Genomic DNA, 19,335 nt, shown 5'->3' with positions numbered 1-19,335 from the left:
GATTCATGAGGGCTTCCCACCTCTTCCAGCAGTGGGGAAGCCTGAGCTTTGGGGAATTGAGGCTGCGAGGACCCTTCTCTCCAGTGCTCCCAATCTGCCTTTACCCGGAGAAACCCCCTGCCCCCTCGCCCCATGCCTCCCAAGCCCCACCCCCCTCTCTGCACATGCTCAGTACATTCAGTGCGCTGCGTTCCGCTGGCTCGAAGCCATGGCAACCTGCTTGGCAACCTGGAGTCAGTTGGGCTGAGGCCCTGGGCCCCAACTGTCAGAAGGGGAAGGCTGAGGTGGAAGAGTTTGGGGCTGTGGTAAGTCCCTTCGGGGTCAGACCTGGGGACTTGGGCAGGGGTGGACCCTAACCAAGCTCTAAGCTCTGATGGGCTGGGGTAGCGGGGCCAGGTGTGTGGAGGACACGACCCTGGGGTCTCAGCTGGGGCTAGAGTTAGTCCTGGAGGTCACTGGACTAGGAAGAGAGTCTGGGGTTTAGATTAGGGGTTAGGCCAGCCATATTTGTGAAGGGGAAGTACTGTTTTACCCCTGGGAGCCCCTACAACTGGGGAGGAGGAAAAAACTAACATATATTGAGCCACTGTTCAGCCAGATGCTTTCCACTGAAGTGCGTGGTGACTTGAGCACGCAGCTGCAGGCTGTGACGGATTTAGAGCTGGGTTTCTCTAAAGTCACAACACTTGTTCTTTCAACCCCGACCCTACCTCCTGAGCTGAGGTCCCTGGAGCAGGTGATTCAGAGAACAGCCTGAGCTGGAGCACGTAGGGTCGTCTAACCCCACAAATGAGCCCTGCACCAGCCAGGCCCTCTCTGCTGGGCTGCGGGCTGCAACTCGGGCCATGGTGGTGCTCATTCTCACCGGGTTTCTCCTCCGAAGGCCATGGAATCCTCTGCAGGGTCTGGGACGCCTTTGCCCAAATACTGCAGTGTGGTGAGGACCCTGAAGTCCCCTTCCTGGACTGGCGCTGCCCCTCCCTGGGGACTCTCCTTCACCTGCCCCTTTGCCACCCGGCACAACCCACTCTCCAGGTACTAGTCTCAGCCCCTCTGGCAGCAATGATGTGCACCCCTCTGCACCCCTCTTCCTCTCTCTGCTTGGCTTTCCATGGTGGGCCATGAGGGAGACAACTTGCTTCCTGGGAAGGCTGAAAGGTTCTTCATGGTGTGGGCTATGATTTGCTTGTGGTATTCTATTACTCCTGTCTAAACTGTGCTCCTTGTAGCACCAGTAGCAAGGCGGCAGATGTCGGAGTTTGCGTGTGCAGAGAATGCAGGCATCACCAGTTAAAGAGCCTCTAGCTCATTTTACTGTCAACTACAAGCCTCCCCCGGCTCCACGTGAGAAATTAAGGTTTCTGCAACCAAGAGCTAAGGCAAGGTCTCTGGGTGCTCCTCAGGTTCCCTCAGTAACCCTCAGGGATCCTGGCCTTTCCTGAATTAAATCGTTGGTGGGCTGTCTAAAGTGTGACTGCAGAAGGGAGGGGAAGCTCAGCCCTCAGTCATACATAAGTGATGTCAGTTCCAGCTTGTGTCCATGCCACTCAATTCCATCTGCCCAGGTTAGGGACATGCCAGCTTTAACCCTTAAGAGCCAGCCTTCTGGATTCATCTATGTGGACCATCTTGTTCAAAGCCAGAGTTCATCATCCCTGCCCCTCCAGGCCTGCCTACAAAGTAAACAGCTTCTTCAGAAGCCCAAACTCTGACTCGGTAGTCCTCCCTCACCCCTGCACCTCCCGGTTTGGCCCTGTCCACAAACCTCTCCAGGAACAGCTTGTCCTTCCTGTCTCTCAGCCCCTCAGCCAGCTCCTCTGTGCTTTCTCTGCTCAAACACTTCCTCCTCCCTTCTGACCCCATAGCACCAAGCATCCTTCCTGTGTTACTCCTTTTGTACTACCATCCAAACGTGCATACCTCACCCTGGATTCCCAGGCAGTACCTTTGGATATCCCTCCCCAGTGCTCTTTCCTGGTCTGCTGTTTAGTCTCAGAATCAGCATTAATTCACTTGAACATATATCCAGGCTAATCACATTTTGATGACCTTGAAATAGTTCTCAATCCCCAAATGATAGTTCCTTTCACTCTCCTCTCCTTCTGCCCCTTCTAGCAGTTTATCTTGTCTTACTGGTGGTCACAGATCACCAGCAACTGTCTACATGGATTTCTGTTTCACATGACCCTCTATGTCATATGCACATGGTAGTGCTGCTTAGATCTGCGAGATGCATTTCTTGATGTTTTTAGGGCTTGGTCTTCTCCACCTCCCTAATTCCATTTGCTTTTTCCCAGATATGCGTCTTACCACCCGTGTCTCCACATTGCTGACTCAGCATGGCAGGGGCCTGGCTGGTTGAGAAGAGTGGGAAATGCTGCTGACACGTGGGTCCTGGCAAGAAGGGGACCAGATGGCTTTTATTACCGGGCTCAGATAAAGACTGCTCCAGAGGCAAGTTCCTCACATCTCCTGGCACACTCCTCAGGGTGGCCCTGTCAGACCTGCCTAGGCCTCAACTGTGTGTGCCCAGCAGGACAGTTTCTTGGATAAGTGCACATCTTTCACGACCAGGTTCTAGAAGGGGAATGTAATGATGTATGAGTGTATTAACGCGTGTATTAATTTGCTAGGGCTATGTAGCAGGGTAGCACAAATGGGGTGACTTAAAGAACAGAAATGTATTCTCTCTCAGTTCTGGGTTCTGAAGTCCAGGTGTTGGCATCGTTGGTTCTTCTGAGGGCCGTGAGGGAGAATCTGCTCTACATGCCTTTCCTAACTAACTTCCTGTGGCTTGTTGACCATCTTTGGTGTTCCTTGGCTTATAGAATCATCACCCCAATCTTTGCCTCACCTTCATACAGTGTCTTCCCTCTGTGCATGTCTGTGTCCAAAGTTCCACCTTTTTATAGGAACATCAGTCATTGGATTAGTCTCCCACCCTACTCAGCCAAGTATGACCTTATCTTAACTAATTATATCTGCAGTGATCCTATTTCCAAATAAGGTCACAACCTGAGGTACTAGGGGTTAGGGTTCTTACGGATGTATTTGAGTGGGGGGATACCACTGAACTTGTGACAGTGAAGAAAACTGAAAGAAAAAAGTGCTCTGTTCAGGAATATTCAGTGTGTTGTGTGATGGGCACCAGCCAAAGTGAAGGAGAAACAAAACATGCCCACATGCATGTCTCTACCCACATAAGCCTGGTCCCCCACATGCCTGTGTTTTACTTCCATGGCTGCTTCCTTCTTTGGGATTTTTCTCTTCTCAGAGTCAGACGTTGTGACGTGGATTCATGGAGGGAAGACTAGTGTGACTTCCATTCAAAAGTCATTTTGTTGTTTTCAAGGAACTAATATGTGAATCCAAATGACATATTAGGGTTTTGCTCAAATAATAGACTGTCGAGTGTTTAATTTATAATCAGATTTTCTCTTCCAAATCATACTGAGTTCTCAAAACAGCTTGTACTTTCAATTAGCTTCAAGACTTCTCCTGACCTCTCTTTTACAATGTTCATTGCTTTGCCAAACCTCTCTTCATTGCTGTAAAGGCAGTGCCGAGGGCTGTTTTCATGTTAGGCCACAGCTGCTTGTTGCCTGTGTGGGCCTGTGAGTGAACACTCTATCCTGGGTTGGTCTTGGACACAGGGACAACACTTTTCAGAAGGGCTGGGAGGAGGGGAAGTACACCGGAGAAAGATCCAAGGGACCCAGGTTGTCCCTGGGAACTGCAAGCCAAATATATAGAGGAACACAGAAAAACAGGAAGAGGAGGAGAGTGGGAAAGGAATGGTGGGAAGTGAAACCCAAGAGTTGCCGGTGCAAAAAGAGGTAGAGGGAAGAGCATCCACACTACAGTTTGCCTGTCGCAGCCACAATCAGGTCCAAGAGCATCTGTCCCTGTCCCTTCTCTAGATGGCCCTTACTGTTTGTAAGGAAGGCCCTGGGCCTGGCTCTAGGGCATTGCAGGGAACCACAGTGCTCTGCACGCCAGTTCTTATTGTGTTTTCTTTTCCACAGTTGGAGAGATGGGGGGCCCTGCTGGTGGAATTCGAGGTTCCCCTCATCACAGACCCAAAGCTGCCAGCCCAGCGGCAGAACGTGGTCTTAGAAGATGATGTCATTCAGTTCTTGCCATCCGTGGAATGCTCGCTGCGACCTGGGGACAAAGTGCTTGCCCTCTGCGAGCCAGATGAACAGCGGTATGGCCCTGGCACCGTTCTCTTGGCCTCGGAGGCAAGAGACCCCCAGAGAGGTAAGGGGAGCTGATGTGGCCTAGCGGTGCCCAGGGGGAGCCAGGCTGGTAGGAGAGAGCAAAAACTGTCTTAAAGGTGAGCTGGGCCTCTTAAAGGTGTAAAAAAAAAAAAAAAATCCTTACCCCTTCACCTGTACCTTAATCCTGGGTATGGCAACAGACAGGCAAATCCTATCTTTCAGATTATTAAACACCTTTCATCAGGGCAAAATAGCCTGAAACTATGATGTCTTCTGTGGGTTAGCTAACCTCTGGTGTAACCTCCATGGACTGGGGCAGGCCCCTTCTGCAAGGCCAGTCAGCAGAACGACAGGAGGAGGCATGTCCTCTTTCCCCATGAAAATCGGGACCGGGAGGTGCGTGCCAGTGCACAGGAAGTGGCAGTAATTAGGGAGCAGGTGAGGGAATGTTCCTGGCAGGCTGTCCACAGAAAACTGCAATGGAGGAGGCTGGCAGAGCAGTGGGCCGCACAGAGGTTTGCTCTGGGGGCTAGGAGCACCCTTTCCTCATGATATAGAAGCGGTAATTTTAACAAAATGTTGCTCTGTTATACAGCATCAAAAGAAGAAATTACTGTTCACTTCTGGAATGGCAAAACAGCTACTGTGCCCCGAGGCGGGGTCAGGTGGGTGCCCTCGGCTGTCTGGAAGAAGGCTGTGGAAAGGCTGCACAAGCCTTTCACCAAGGAGCCCCCCAGCACCCTTCTCTGGGCCCCTTGCTGCTGTCTGCTGGGACCAGCCACGGGGGGGTTCACCAACGGGCTTTTTCTGGACACTCCATCCCTGTGTCTTCCCTGCGTCCCTCAGGCCTGCTGTCAACTGCTATGCCAGGGCTGCCTCTGCTCTTGCCCCTTGGCTGGACCTACCTGGTGGCCTCTAGCCAGGGCCTCAGGGGTCACAGCCAAAGAACATCCAGAGGTGGAACTGAAGCCCATGGCACAGCATTTGCCCCTAGACAGTCCCAGAGAAGAGGAAGGAGCAGTGCAAGCTCCTCCGGGTGTTTCTTCTTCTTCCTCTTCCTCTTCCTCTGAAGAGGATTTGGAGAATGACCTGCAGATGGGCCTCCCCCAGAGGCTGACAGTGGACAGCACAGTCAACACAGACCCCATCCTTCTTGAGAAGTCTCCGAGGAGAAAAGGTGGCCTCTGCCAGCCCGAATGGAGGTACTGGAGGAGAAACAGGTCTGAATCGCATCGTGGGAAGCCAGGTATACCTTCTTGTAAGGCAGGGCTGAGGGCCCTGCTCCCTTCCCTCCCATGTCTCTTAGGAATCTCATGCACATGTCACTGTACTGGGATTGGAAGTAACAATTAGGAGTGTGGCCATGTTGAAGGGGAAGCTGTGATAAAAAGGAAATAGTAGGTTTCCATCTAAGCAATAGAACCCAGTAGGAGAGGAGGGGCTGGTCTTCATGAGAAGGTTTGCATCCTTGTTTAAAAATTCTTCCTTCTTCACTAGTCTCTGTTGACAGGGCGCTGCCATTGTCTGTTTTTGCCTGCCAAGCGCAACTCCCCCTCCCCCCCCGCCTTTTTTTCTTGGAGCCCTTTTCTCTTGATGAATAGTCAAAATGTCTCCTGGTGTTGATTAGAATTTTCAGTGCCCTGAGAGGCACCGAAACTGGTCTTTAAACGTTCATTGGTCGGTAGGCCCTACTCTCCAATGGTCCCGAGTAAATCTAAGTGGGAAGAGGTAGGGCCCTGCCTCATGCTGCTCATTCCTTAAAGAAGGGGAGGCGGTGTTACTGTCAATCCACAGCCATCCCCATCTTCACCTTGAGCTAAGAACCACATGATGCCCTCATAGGTTTAGAAGCCATTATCACCGACATGCCTCATGCCTGTCCTATCTGAATTCCCAGCGAGGCCCAGAAAGAGCAGAAGCCCAAGTCGGCAGGCAGACGGGTTGGGATAAGCCCAGCCCTAGATGAGATTCCTGGGGTCCTGGGGTCACTAACTGAACACTGAGTGAACTAAATGAACATTCAGTCTAGGGCAGGGAGGCTGCATGGTTAAAGAGAACCATGGCTAAGGGCTTAAAGATCCCCAGACACCACCCACATTGGGACCCACTGTAGGTCCCTGTTTGAAGCCACTGCCCTGTTTCCAGGACAGCTGTTCAGTGGACAGGGCAGACCTCTTAGCCCATGAGGATTTCACTCTTGGCCCAGGGCTAAGAACTTTGTTGGTCTTCATGTCCAGAAAGTCAAGAAACTGTTTCTACACTGAGACACTTTCTTGGTGACTCCTGACCCCTGGGCTTTGTAGGGGGTGGGGGCAGGGACAGGTGGGAATGGATCTAAGTTGGCAGCTGTTGTACTCTATGGGAGGGTTCTAGACCTTCCTTGGCTTGCCCCAGGGAAAGAACCAGAGGAACAAGAAACCAGTTGTGTGCAGCTGAGCTCCTCCTCCCCTCTCTGAGAGGAGACTTTGTATTGAAAATATAAAGCTGGGCAGCCTCTTCGGCTTCTGAGATGGGTCACAGATCTCACAGTGAGAGGCTATGAGATGTGCTGGCAGAAGCTACATGGAGATAACTGCTCCTCTCAGGAACATTTTCTAAAGAAAATGGTGCCCAAGCCTAGAGTTTTCATACTAAATTTGTCCTAGCTTCCACTGCCTCCTGCCTTAGCAGACTGGAGAAAGCTGTACCTACCCCATAGACAGGAGTCTGTAGGGAGCAACAGAGAAGCTCGGTCTCAGGAGGGAACGCCAGTAGGGTAACCAGAGGGGCCATGGTAGTCACAAAGGTTTCAGGCACCAGCAGTGCGCTCTCTGCCCCCCACTTCCTCTTCTTTGTCATCAGTGTGATTTAGAAGTTCCTTCAACAGGTGGTAGTTGGCTACCTTTGCTTCTCCTACGGGCTGTTTTGAAAATCGTGTGATACCTTCTCCCACCGAATTCCAAAAGTGGTTATCAGATACAACCTATCCAAAACGCATAATGGCCAAAAATGTCTCACAAACTTTCTCTTTAAAAATAGAGAGCAGTGGTAGGAACTTACAGATAGTTAGATTTTGGGATCCTTGACATATTTCTACTTCAATCATCAGGCCTAATCCCATGGTGGCACATGCAACATAACTCACTGAATCTGGGGTTTAGGAACAAGACATGGATCCATCTGGAGAGAAAAGAGGGACACCAAACAACCAAGGGTACAGAGTGTAGTGCTGGAGAATACCAAGGAGCTGGTCCTGGAAGCAAGTGGCGTGAAGCCACCACGGATCCTGCCAGAGGACGGTGAACACAGAAAATGGAGTCAGGGAACAGTGACCCAGCAGAAGGACCAGGATGCCCTCAGACTGAAAGCCCAGAGCAGCCAGGTAAAGTAGGATGGCTGGGAAGGGGCTGCTAAGGGCTCCTCACATGGTTCTTCTTAACCCCTTTTGAGAATGAGTACTCCTATAGTCTTCTCCCAGGAAAATGCACATACCCACAATTTTGCATTGCATTTCGGAAGGCTTACAGAACCCACAGAGCCGATCACAGGCTCCTGAAGGAGGCAAGGATCCCATTTAAGTGACACTTGACCCTATGGTGATGGGCATGGGTCTGCCTGACTAGGACCTCCATCCGTGGGAGTCTGTTCCTCACTAAGAACACGAACACAGCCCTACTTAAAACTTGGTTTTCATCCTATAAAACACTGGCGTTTATCCTGAGGGAAGACTTGTCACATTCAGAATGAGATGAACTACCAGGCATCCAAACTGGCCGATGCAGCCCTGCTGCTGGCCTGGTAGCTTTGAGTTCAGGGCACATCACAGACTTTTTAAAATCAGCGACTTTTGAGCTTTAAAATTACAGTCAGCATCAGATTCTCAGGATTTTTTTCTTTTCTTCCAGGAAGGTAAAAGAGCAGTGGTGATAACTACCTGAGGAGGTGCTGCTAAGTGGCCACCAAGTTCTCCTGTGAGGGCTGGGGGCAGAGCGCAGGCCACACTGACTGGCCCAGGAGCAGTGGTGTGCTCATGCACTAGGTGTGGCCGCAGATGAGTGGCGCAAAGGCACCTGCGGGGAGGCGGTGGGGGGGCGCCTGGGGGGCCTGCTCCGGAGCGCCTCTTCCGCAGACACACCAGGGCGTGGCTTTGGGCAAATGTGTCCACAGCCTCTCTGCGGCCTTCTCATAATCCATGAGCGACCCTGTTTCACCTCTTCATGCCAATAAAAAGGAACTCTTCATTTCCAAATCGCTCCCTTTATTATCATAATTAACCATCTGGAAAGTAAGCAGTTAAAAACTATTCAAATAGCATCATTACATTATGACTTTCAGCAGAAAGTGGGGGAGGGGGGCACTTCTAGACATTCAAATTAAAATAGGCACTGAAAGAGACAAACTCCAGGTCCCAGGAAGGCTGACCCTCTACAGTTCAGCCTTGAAAGCAGGATCACTGTGTAAATATGAAAAGATTCATACAGTGACTTTATTCTTCTTGTTACTTAAAAAAAAAGGTGATGTGATAGCCATGATGGTCCACATCATACTGGGAAGACCAAGTCCACACTCTGTCCCGAGTCAACTGCTACCACCTGAGTCTTGGTTAAGTCATTTGTACCCACAGTGACAGAATAGGTCCCTGGATATACTTCTATGTAGAGGTCCTTAGAGGTGTTCTCAGCCTGCAAGGAAAAACAGGTATTAGCTGTTGAGAGACTGTAGGTCACCTTTGTGTGCCAGCGGTGAAGTGGGATGAAGCCCTGGGCTGGGAGGTCCTCCTTTCAAGGCTCAGTCTGGCCACACAATAGGAATGCCAGGTAAGTCTCAGCCTCCCCTTGTGCTTGTTTCCTTATTTCTAAAGCTGTGGTAATACCTACATCACAAATATGTACATGAAAACACTTGGCAAGTGTCAGAATGCTATATGAACATGAAGGGTCATAAAGGGGACCCGCTTAACCATGGTAGAAAGAGAATTAGGTAGACGGAAAGGCGAATGGTCATTGCTTTGGCGCGCAAAAGTGGCATTTGTTAGTACAGATCAGCAGTAACAACAAGGCACCATGGAATAATGAGAATTTTTCTTTTTAACTGCGCTTGGTTTGCTAAATTCATGATGAGGAAGATGAAATATTCTTTTCTGCAAAAGCTGAGCACACGTGTGGATTCCAAGTCGTCATGCAGCAAGTCAGCTGCCTGGCCAAAGCTCTCCCCTGGAGGACTGGTTCTCCTATAGCTATAGTACAAAACACTGAAAGCTAGAGTTAATGGAGAGATTTGTGTTGGAAGCAGTGCTGAGCACAGACTGTCTTCCACAGACAGACTTGACCCATGGCTGGGAAGTGGGCAGAACCGTAGGCAGAGGAGGTGTCTCAGTTCAAATGGCAGACAGCAAAGTTGCAAACCAGAAAAGAGCCTGTAATTCAGAGCCAAAGTTGCTATCCCACAGCTGGGAAACCCCCAGCGCTCCTGCCCTACCCACCATGGGCTTCCTCCATGCTCAGAGGGAGCCACAGGCAGCAGCTGTCCTCTCTGCCACCACACCCAGAGGGAGAACAACAAATTACTGGCCAGCAAACTCCACCAGGAGGAATAAATGGTAATATTTACACTTTTATGAAACTTCCTCCCCACCCTCCACCTTGCATAGATTTAGAGCCAACTTTCTCCAAAGCCATTTCACATTCTAACCTTTCATATCCAGTTATTGCAAATTTGGTGGTCTTATCATTCAACTGACATGAATGTAAATGACTACGCCACAACTATTTGTTGGTCTTCAACTATGTAAGTACACAAAAGTCGATTTCAGAAAGTACAGCCATATTAGAATTGCAGAAATCCAGGAGTATTTCATTTGTCTGCATAAAAGGAAACGGGGATGAGACTGACATCTTGATCCCCAAACCATGAGTATCAGGAAGATTAGCATTACCAAAATCCAGCAAGTATGGGAGGCATCTTAATCTGACTTACATTTGTACAAGAAGCAGAACATTCTTAGTTGTTACTAACTCCAGTATATTCTGAGTCCTGGCTAGTTGCGCACTGTATACAAACAAAGATTAAGCAAACTATTGCAGCAACATGCTGGTGTTCCTTTCCTCCAAATTCCAGCCCTTCCAAGTTCCAAAAAATTCCCTGGGTTCATGAACTAATGAGTACTTCCTTAAACTAAAAATGAAAAACTCATCACTGTGTTTTTAACAGAGAAACATTTGTGGAAAATAAGGACAAATCCCTTCAAATGTTCTGGAACTCGATCTAACCAAATTTCTATGTTTCAGAATTTCAGCAATGGTTTTCACTTTGTAAGCAGGAGGATCAGGCCCCTCCTGCTGCTTGAACAGATGGTGGAATTCCAGCAGGACCCAGTGCCAGCCCAGCTGAGCCGGAGGAACTGCAACGTGAATACTTCACATTCTTTCCAACCACAACTATGAGTTCAGGCACAAAAAGTATCCCTTAAGCTTCAAGTGAAGGAAGGATAATAAGAAAACAATTTTCCACTGAATCCAAATGCTATACTCTCTCCTCAAGAATGAAACATCCCAACTTAGAAATACTATGGATCTGGGACAAAGGACCCTATAACTGGCTCAACTGGTTCATGCAATGGCACTGGTGGTGAAGCCCAGAACAACGAGGAGAGATCTCTACTCACAGGCTGGGACGCCGCCAGAGCACACCCTGACACGTGAGAGATGCCTCCAAGACCGAGGGAGGTGTCTTTTCTCTGAAGAGACAAGCAGAAACATTGATTAGTGCCCAGACTTTGACTTCTGGATTGTAAAGAGAAACTTTCTTAGTTTATTAGGAACTAATAATTGTTCTGTCGGATTCTTCTAAGTTGTCTCCTAAATCGTTAAAAGACTTCTAGTGAATTCTGTGAGGTTATTTGTAGTCAGATGTTTACTGTGATTACTTTTTGTATTTCCATGGGATTTGGAGTCAGACCTGAATTTGAATCCTATCTCCTGCTTTACTGAAAAGGGCAGATGAAGTTCTCTAAGCCTTAGTTTCCTAGTCTACAACATGGGGTTACTAGATTGGAGATTTGAGTGCAAGAGTGACTGACACTCAACAGGCTCTCAGAAAATAGAATTATCTTCTGTGCTTCTCCCAGGAGTCCCGGTACTAGCAGGGAAAGGCAGAATTTCCTCTAGAGGCACCAAATTACATTTCATAGGAAGGAATGGGAGGGATAGGAATGACTCTTGCCCACATGTAACCCCCTTAGGGTCAGGCCAGAAAAGAAACCCAGGCTTTGGGCTTTGGCATTGTTCCACACGTCCCAGGCCAGGGAAAGAGGAGGGAACTTCCAGTGTGCATCCAGCCCTCACTCACATCCCTGGGGTCACTATCCCATCTTTCCCTAAATCCACAGGCCGGAGAAGTCAAGAATCCAACTTGTGGATTAGACACTGAACGTAAGTTTGCTTTCCTTGAGTATAACTAGGGGATGTTTAAAAAGAAAAAAACAAAACAATATAACATGCCTACTCTCTTCAAAAACAACAATGAATTCCTAGTGCATCATTTCAATAAGTAGAATCTTGGGCTTCCCCAGAACATGTTGTAAAAGACAGGTAAGTTTGTAGTGAGAGGCCTGTAATTATTCATTACTAATACCAATAGCTTATTTCCTAATGCTCTAGGAAAATAATTCTTTAAAAGAGAGGGAGGGGGAGCTGAGGACACAGCACAGAGAGCTGAAGATACGTACGTGACCGTTCCCCCTGTCCCAGCAGCAGGGCAGCTTGGACTTCCCTCTGTGATAACGAGAGACATGGGCTGCCCCTCCTTCCTCCAGCACAGATGCATAGTAGCTCTACAGAAGTAATGTGAAAGATTTCAGGTAAGCAAACAGTCTGGTCAAATTAAAAAAAAACAAAAAAACAAAAAAACTTCCATGGGCAGGGATGTGGAGAAAGGGGAACTCTCCTACACTGTCAGTGGGAACGCAAGCTGGTGCAGCCACTCTGGAAAACAGGATGGAGGTTCCTCAAAAAGTTGAAAACAGAGCTACCCTATGACCCAGCAATTGTACTACTGAGTATTTACCTCAGAGATACAAATGTAGTGGTCCAAAGGGGCCCCCCTGAGGACCCCAGCAATGTCCACAATAGCCAAATTATGGAAAGAGCCTAAATGTCCTTTGTCTGATGAATGGATAAAGAAGATGAGGTATAGATATATACAATGGAATACTATGCAGCTATCAAAAAATGAAATCTTGCCATTTGCAAAGATGTGAATGGAACTAGACGATATTATGTTAAGTGAAATAAGTCAATCAGAGAAAGACAATTATGATTTCACTGATATGAAGAATTTGAGAAACAAGATAGAATCATAGGGGAAAGGAGGGAAAAAATGAAACAAGATGAAACCAGAGAGGGCGACAAACCATAAGAGACTCTTAATCTCAGGAAACAAACTGAGGGTTGCTGGAAGGAAGGAGAGTGGAAGAAATGGAGTGGTTGGGTGATGGACAGTAGGGAGGGTATGTGCTACAGTGATTGCTGTGAATTATGTAAGACTGATGAATCACAGACCTGTACCCATGAAACAAATAATACATTATATGTTAATTAAAAAACAAAACAAAACTCCATGACTTGGGGTAAGTATGATTAAGGAGGGAGGCAACATAGCAAAGAACAGGAATTACCTGTTCCCTTAACAGGCCTCTGAAGTCATCGAGCAAATCTGAGCCCCTGTGAAGTGGCTGCAGAGACCGCATTTGGCATGACTTTGCTGCCATCTGCTGCCTTTGTAGGGCAAGAACTCTGGCCAGCTATGGTTGGGCAGAACCAGGCTCTCTGCCAGGTTAAATAATTTTCACGTCTTTGCCCCAATGTCAAAGACATACGCCCTTTCAACTCCTCTCATCACAAGTTCTGATGAACTGTTCCATGGTTATTGTCTGAATCTCAGACAATGACAAGGGAAGAGGGGTGCATCTCCTTGAGATTTAGAAATACAACAGGAAGTGTAACAAAAACTCAATAGCTATGCAACCGTTCTCTCCATGTGGAGGGGAGAAAGAGATCTCTAATTTAAGGAGAATACTCCAAAGGATCAGAAAGCAGTTACATTTTTTCTTGTCTACTTCCTTCCTCCCCTTCTAAGTTAACCTTAGACTCGCCCCTGATTATGACTAATGATGAGGACATCACAAGACTGCTTGTTTTGAACATAGTGTACGAACAGTGTTTAAGGCAGGAGACCAAAATAATGGGAAGCTGGGGGAAGTACTTCAGGATATAGGTCTAATAATGTACTTTGGGGCCTGCTTCAAAATTGTAAAGGTAAACTCAGAACACTGTTCCTAATTCTATCACTAGAAAGCCCAAGGGTTCTGAGTCTCCCTTCCAGAGTGGAACCTGAAGTATGGACTGAAATTCAAAATGAAGAACACACCAATTTGCTGAACCTCAGACGAAGACTTTTGTTATTCCTTTTAGTGAACCATGAACCAAAATGTTTCAGTTGCTCTCTTCACAAAAGAGCTGAAGTTACGGATTTTTCTAAAAGCATTTAGCAGAATAACATAAAAATATTCTCTGAATCATCTCACTTATTGGAATCCTGTTCTTGAAGTCATAGGTACTTTACAAAAGATGTAAAGAGATTAGAGATTTTTTGAAATCTTAATATATGAAATTGAAGAGGACAGAGGGCGCCTGGGTGTCTCAGTCAAGCGTCTGCCTTCGGCTCAGGTCATGATTCCAGGGTCCTGGGATCGAGCCCCACATCTGGCTCCCTGCTCAGTGGAGAGTCTGCTTCTCCCTCTGCCTCTGCCTGCTACTCTGCCTACTTGTGCTCTCTCTCAATCTCTCTAATGAATAAATAAAATCTTTTAAAAAAAAATGGAAAGCAGGACAGAAACAAGGTATTCTCTTCCTTCTCCCTTACAGACCAGCATCCTTATAACCACAAGAGAATCACATCATGTTAAGGCTGAAAGAGACCAGAACCTGCTGTAACTCCCAAACAACAGAGTACCTTCCATGCAGGGGACCTACCTGGATGCAGGCTGGCCTGCCTTTCCCCTTCCCTCAAAGTACTTAAAGATGAGCCTAACATGGCTTTTGTACACCCATTTCAATGAATGGTACCAAAAATCTCACTCAAGTCCCTAATGCTATAGTTTATGACAATTTTCTGGTATTCATCTCTCAGTGAAACCAAAGAAACAGATCTAAAGGCTGGAAAGCACTCCAGAGATCCTCATTTTATGACAGGGAAGATAGGCTGAGTGGGACTAACTGGCCCAGGGCATTATAGCCACTAAGTGGCAGAACAAGGGTCTGATTCCTGGGAGGCTGCTCCTGCCATTAAGCCACAGCACTTCTGATGAGGGCACTGCATCTGTTCCACAGGACCACTTTTGTGGCCAACAAGTGATACAAACTCATAGAGACAAACTTAAAAACTACATTACCGGGGACTTGAAACAGAAGTTAAATTCTAGTGAAGGGATTTTGTTTCAGTAAATTTTGAAAACCAGAAAGGCTCAATTCTAGCTTATAAAGATCTTACTGATGTTTTTTTAACTTTAGTTCACTTCAAAGTTTAAAAAATCCCTAATATCTGGACTTGATTGTTGAAATTCTGCAAACTCCCCCACCCCCCAACTAGTCTGAAAAAATAGGGAGGACAGAGACCTTTTGTGGCTTGTTCACTGCTATATCCTCAATAATACCTACAGAGTTAGATGTTCAATAAGTACCTGTTGAATAAATTCTAACTTAGATTTATCACCTGGTTTAAATCCCTCTTTATAACCTAACCATGAAAGTGGGATAGGATAAACGGGTAGTCTCCAGATTCTTCTTACATTCCCCAAACATCCACTTTGTGGTCCATCTGCAGGTGGACCGGGGTATGCTTTGGCTTACACCAACTTACCCCGCACTGACTTGAAGTATAGTCCATGAATTCTGCCATTGTTCTGAAGGAAGCACTAAGGGTTGGTTGTCTGTCTTCTCTCTATTTGAATAAATGGCAGATCACAGGTGAGATCTGGTATTCCCTGCTGGAGAATGAAGTCATTTTGGGCATAGCATCATTTTTACTTTTTGAAAGGCCTCTGCAAATTTAAGTCAAGAAGAAAGATCTTACTGGGAAAGAATTCCACTCTAAAAGGAATAAGGCACGCAGTTTATACAGGACAAAGAAAGGCTTGCTAGCTTTCCTGTAATATCGGATGGTAGCATGTAAGAACTTAAAATAAAAAAAAAAAAAAAGTAACCAGCCAGGGCCGAGCATCAGCAGTACCGTAAACTACCCAATAAGAATCTGTCAAATGTCAAGAGTTTTCAAAAGACTTTTTTGTTCACTGCCCCGTTACTTTACAGCTTCCGCCAAGGGCTGGATCCCGTGCGTGGGCTCTACGTGCCCTGGTGGCCCCGACCCGCTACCGCGGAGCGAACGAATGGGCTCGTCCCCTAACACAGAGCCCTCACCTCTCCCGGGAGAAAGCGCAGGGGGCCGGCTGCCGGCCGTCTTTCTCGATAGGGCCGCTCCCGGGACGTGGCCCCCACGGTGCTTTTGGGAAGCTCCCGCGAATGCCAGTCCACCGCCCTCCTCTTGGCCCGCTCCAGCACTTCTTGACCCAGCCTAGCCGTGCGCTGCAGGGCACGTCGGTCCACCCCGTTCAGCGCCGCGGCCGCCAAACAGTTCTCCATGTCACCCTGCGCGGGCACATACACACAAACACCGGCGGGTCAGCGGGCCGCCGCGACCCTGCTCCAGCTGTGGGTCGGAGCCCTAGCCTCGACCTCCCCGGCTCCCACAGCCCCCGGCTCTGCCCCTAACGCTCTCTCCACCCGACACCCGGCCGGGGGCGAGCGGGTGCGCACAGAGCCCCTCCATTTCCGTCTCCCCCTCCCCTCAGTGGGGACCCCTCACCCGCCCGCCTCTCTAGGCGCATGCGCTCAGCACTGTGTCGGAGAGAGGGAGAGCTGGGCCTAGAACACCCGGCGCGGGCGCAGCAGGCCATCGGCGCGGGGCGGGGCCTATGGCCAGCGCAGGCTACGCCTTTTTTCAGCGACCCTGCCGCGGTCCCTGCGTGCCGGTTGCCTGGCTAACTGCCTGGCGCAGGGGCGGAGTCTGGCGGCGTGCGGGGCGTGGAGGCCGGAGTCTATCCTGCGGCTGGGGCCTCCTGTCTGCTCCATCCGAAAAGCCGGTGGGCTGTGGCCTTACCCTTCGACGTGGTCTCCAACGCCAAACACAGTGGATCCGGTGTAAAGTCAGGTGGTCTCCTTCAGGCCTAAGAAATTGTGGGGAATTAGACACCTGCCTCCAAGCGACTCTTTCCGTCTGGTCTGTTATCTTGGGATATCGCTATTGTAAAAAACGCTTTTGTTTGAGGAGATGAGTAGGAGAGGCCAAACAGTGCAGCTGCCCAGGTGGCGCTTGGAGAAGAGTTTGGTCAGCTGGCAGTGGGCAGTGGGACTCCCTCCGCCGGATGGCAGCTGTTCGGGGCCAAGAGGGGCGCCCGAGTTGTATACAGAGCCCCGTAATCCCCTCACGGAACCTTCCGCACTCCTCGAGTGGGAAATACGGCCTCACATTTTTGGAAGCCTCTTCTTTGGGGGGCGGGGTGGGCAGAGGGTTTGAACCCACCTTTCAAGAATAGTTGCACCACATTTAAATAAGCTGAGCCTCGTTACCTTGCACTCCACTCCACTCCACTCCTCCACACTTCTTTGTTATTTGATAGACCGTAGAGCCCAAGTGAGTCTGCTACACCACACTGCGCTCAGTAAAGTATTGATCTTTGGGAGGAACTCCTTTAAGGAACACTGTTCAGTGGGAGTCACTTGAAGGGACACAAGGCAATCTTCAATGCCGAGCGAGTCTCCTCAGCAGATGGCTTGATCAGCAGTTCTGGGCTACCAGGATACTATGGCAGTCTCCGTCTACACTGTCGCTCATTTCCTGCTCTCCTCTCACCTAAAGAAATTGAGTAAAAGTCTTAATTATCATCGGGATATTTTTCATTGTAGTATAAAAGTATTCTACATAATGCTGTTTATCAAAAGCCTCCTTCAGAACATAGTGGTTAGGCAAGCAGGGTCCCGAATATCCAGTCTGGAGAGCTGAGTTTGAATTCAGACTCCGCCACCTTTTTGCTCTGTGATTCTGGGTGAACGAGTTACTTAACTTCTTCAAGTCTCACTTTTCCTCTTGTCGTTACTCAGGGATACCAAGAGTACCAAACTCCTGGACTGTGAGCTTCTTAAGAGTGGGGGGGGGGGCATATCAGTTTTGTTTACTGAGTTTAAGACGCATCTATTATTTCATCTGTCAAAGAAGCTGCTAAAAATAGCTATTGAATGCAGTGAATTAGAAATTGGGTTGCTGTAAGGATTTTGTGAGAAAATTCCTTGAAAATGCTTTGCACAATGCCTTGAAAAGAGAAAGTACTCCACAGATTTAGCTAGCATTATAATGTTTCAAGCACTGTCGTTGGATTTGTGGAATCCAACGTGAATCAGGCTAAAGCAGAATAAAAAAGAGAAAATGATGCCCATAAGATCTGTAATGCTAGGAACTAAATAGTAAGATTTTGTTCATAAGCTGTTGCTGTAAGATTGATACAAAGTGTTATGAAGCTTAGAGGAGAAAGAGATATTGTTCATTTGGGGGTTCAAGAAAGGCTTTCTAGAGAAGGAGGCATTTGAGCAAAGTCTTGAAGTATGGCCAGGAATTAATAAGAGAAGAGATATTTAAAATACCTGTTAATTGCTTTTATAAAAAGGTTTATAAAAGGTTGAGACAGTTTGTTTTTCTTTTATTATTTGTGGGTTTCAAAATCCTGGGCTCCATAACTTAGCCAGGTCTGTGTAACCCTGAACAGATTAACTGTTCTCTACCTCAGTTTTATCATCTTTAAAATGGGAATAATAATAGTATATTCCTCGTTGGGAGGATCAAATAAATTAATACAAATAAAGTGCTTTGAATAGATCTTGACACATAGTAAATGCTCAATAAATATTAGCTGATATTATTATCCTTTTTTAAAAAAAGATTTTATTTATTTATTTGACAGACAGAGATCACGAGTAGGCAGAGAGGCAGGCAGAGAGAGAGAGGAGAAAGCAGGCTCCCTGAAGAGCAGAGAGCCCAATGTGGGGCTCGATCCCAGGACCCTGGGATCATGACCTGAGCTGAAGGCAGAGGCTTTTTTTTTTTCACATTAACATTCTTAGTTTATTAATCCTCTCATGAAAAATCTGCACAATCACCACAGATAAAGCCACTGCAGCGTCTTTACTCCTTCTGTTGTCCAATCTCCAGCTCGCTTTTTACCAGTACCAACATTGGCTTTCGCAGTCCCCCTGACTTTCTTCATTCTGTTCTTGCATTCTTTTCGCTGTTTTCTTGAGGTCTTTTTCTTCTCATACAGACCATGTCTTGCAAGTCTATGTTTGGGTTCATTTCTCTTTGCATAATCCAAGGAATCATAAATCATGCCAAAGCCAGTTGTCTTGCCACCACCAAAATGGGTTCTGAATCCAAATACAAATATGATATCTGGTGTGGTCTTGTACATTTTGGCTAGTTTTTCCCCAATTTCTGTCTTAGGTACTGTTGCCTTTCCAGGATGAAGGACATCAATAACCATTTGTTTGCACTGAAGTAGTCGGTTGGTCATGAACTTCCTGGTCTGGATAGTTAACGTATCGTTCATGATGGTGGCCGAGATTCAAGCAGCCGGAGAGGAAAAGAGCCAAAGGCAGAGGCTTTAACCCATTGAGCCATCCAGGTGCCCCACTAATACTATTATCTTAATCAGACTCCAGCCTTGTCTCCCACTATGTTCTCCCTTACCTGATACTATGTCCATACCTCATGTCACTTGGGTGACATCTTCCTCAGGAATCTATTATTAACTTCCATCCTGAATTCCATTCCAGTTGAAGCATTACTTTATTTTTGTCAAGTCAACTTTTTTGAAATCTGCTATTTCAGGTGCAACCTGTTTCCATGGCTTTTTTTTTTTAATGTTGAGGTACTTATCTCAATCTGATTTAAATTATATGTAGTTATGTTTCATTTCCCCCCAACAGCTTATGAACTCCTTGAAGGTGGAAATTGTTCCCAATTTTCCCTAAAT

The 19,335-nt window shown here is 47.5% G+C and overlaps 3 protein-coding genes across 4 annotated transcripts; 1 reads left to right on the top strand and 2 right to left on the bottom strand.

Annotated features, from left to right (window-relative positions):
* Nucleotides 1–228: 228 nt before the first annotated feature.
* C7H11orf16 (chromosome 7 C11orf16 homolog) lies at nucleotides 229–8,391 on the top strand. Its single transcript, XM_044258790.1, has 7 exons — nucleotides 229–305; nucleotides 884–1,035; nucleotides 2,298–2,454; nucleotides 4,026–4,260; nucleotides 4,816–5,466; nucleotides 7,361–7,581; nucleotides 8,105–8,391. The coding sequence occupies exons 2-7, from the start codon at nucleotides 887–889 to the stop codon at nucleotides 8,135–8,137; spliced, it is 1,446 nt and encodes a 481-aa protein (XP_044114725.1). The 5' UTR covers nucleotides 229–305; nucleotides 884–886; the 3' UTR covers nucleotides 8,138–8,391.
* A 49-nt stretch (nucleotides 8,392–8,440) lies between these two features.
* On the bottom strand, nucleotides 8,441–16,203 carry AKIP1 (A-kinase interacting protein 1). 2 transcript variants are annotated; one of them, XM_044258789.1, is made up of 6 exons: nucleotides 16,119–16,203; nucleotides 15,674–15,901; nucleotides 15,117–15,197; nucleotides 11,926–12,030; nucleotides 10,864–10,935; nucleotides 8,441–8,881 (listed from the first exon to the last, which is right to left on the bottom strand). In XM_044258789.1, exons 2-6 carry the CDS (start codon nucleotides 15,893–15,895, stop codon nucleotides 8,741–8,743), a joined length of 621 nt encoding a protein of 206 aa, XP_044114724.1. In that variant the 5' UTR covers nucleotides 15,896–15,901; nucleotides 16,119–16,203; the 3' UTR covers nucleotides 8,441–8,740. The 2 variants fall into 2 exon arrangements, with proteins under 2 accessions (XP_044114724.1, XP_044114723.1); XM_044258788.1 differs by lacking the exon at nucleotides 16,119–16,203 and having other exon boundaries at nucleotides 15,674–16,083.
* Nucleotides 16,204–18,399: 2,196 nt separating this feature from the next.
* Nucleotides 18,400–18,924, bottom strand: LOC122912706 (40S ribosomal protein S24-like). The gene has a single exon (XM_044258787.1). It carries the CDS (start codon nucleotides 18,907–18,909, stop codon nucleotides 18,460–18,462), a length of 450 nt encoding a protein of 149 aa, XP_044114722.1. The 5' UTR covers nucleotides 18,910–18,924; the 3' UTR covers nucleotides 18,400–18,459.
* Nucleotides 18,925–19,335: the final 411 nt, after the last annotated feature.

Source organism: Neovison vison, chromosome 7 (assembly GCF_020171115.1).
Source record: "Neovison vison isolate M4711 chromosome 7, ASM_NN_V1, whole genome shotgun sequence".
NCBI classification, from domain to species: domain Eukaryota; kingdom Metazoa; phylum Chordata; class Mammalia; order Carnivora; family Mustelidae; genus Neogale; species Neogale vison.
This window is presented reverse-complemented; position numbering and strand designations above follow the sequence as displayed.

Bases quoted from the DNA above. Each gene is read 5' to 3' on its own strand.
- C7H11orf16 (XM_044258790.1), top strand. From the start codon at position 887: ATGGAATCCTCTGCAGGGTCTGGGACGCCTTTGCCCAAATACTGCAGT. The intron at 1,036-2,297 runs GTACTAGTCTCA...GCTTTTTCCCAG, and splicing joins CGGCACAACCCACTCTCCAG to ATATGCGTCTTACCACCCGT. The intron at 4,261-4,815 runs GTAAGGGGAGCT...TCTGTTATACAG, and splicing joins GGCAAGAGACCCCCAGAGAG to CATCAAAAGAAGAAATTACT.
- LOC122912706 (XM_044258787.1), bottom strand. From the start codon at position 18,909: ATGAACGATACGTTAACTATCCAGACCAGGAAGTTCATGACCAACCGA.
- AKIP1 (XM_044258789.1), bottom strand. From the start codon at position 15,895: ATGGAGAACTGTTTGGCGGCCGCGGCGCTGAACGGGGTGGACCGACGT. The intron at 10,936-11,925 runs GTACGTATCTTC...TTGTCTCTTCAG, and splicing joins GGGACAGGGGGAACGGTCAC to AGAAAAGACACCTCCCTCGG. The intron at 8,882-10,863 runs GTGAGTAGAGAT...TTTTCCTTGCAG, and splicing joins CTCTGGCGGCGTCCCAGCCT to GCTGAGAACACCTCTAAGGA.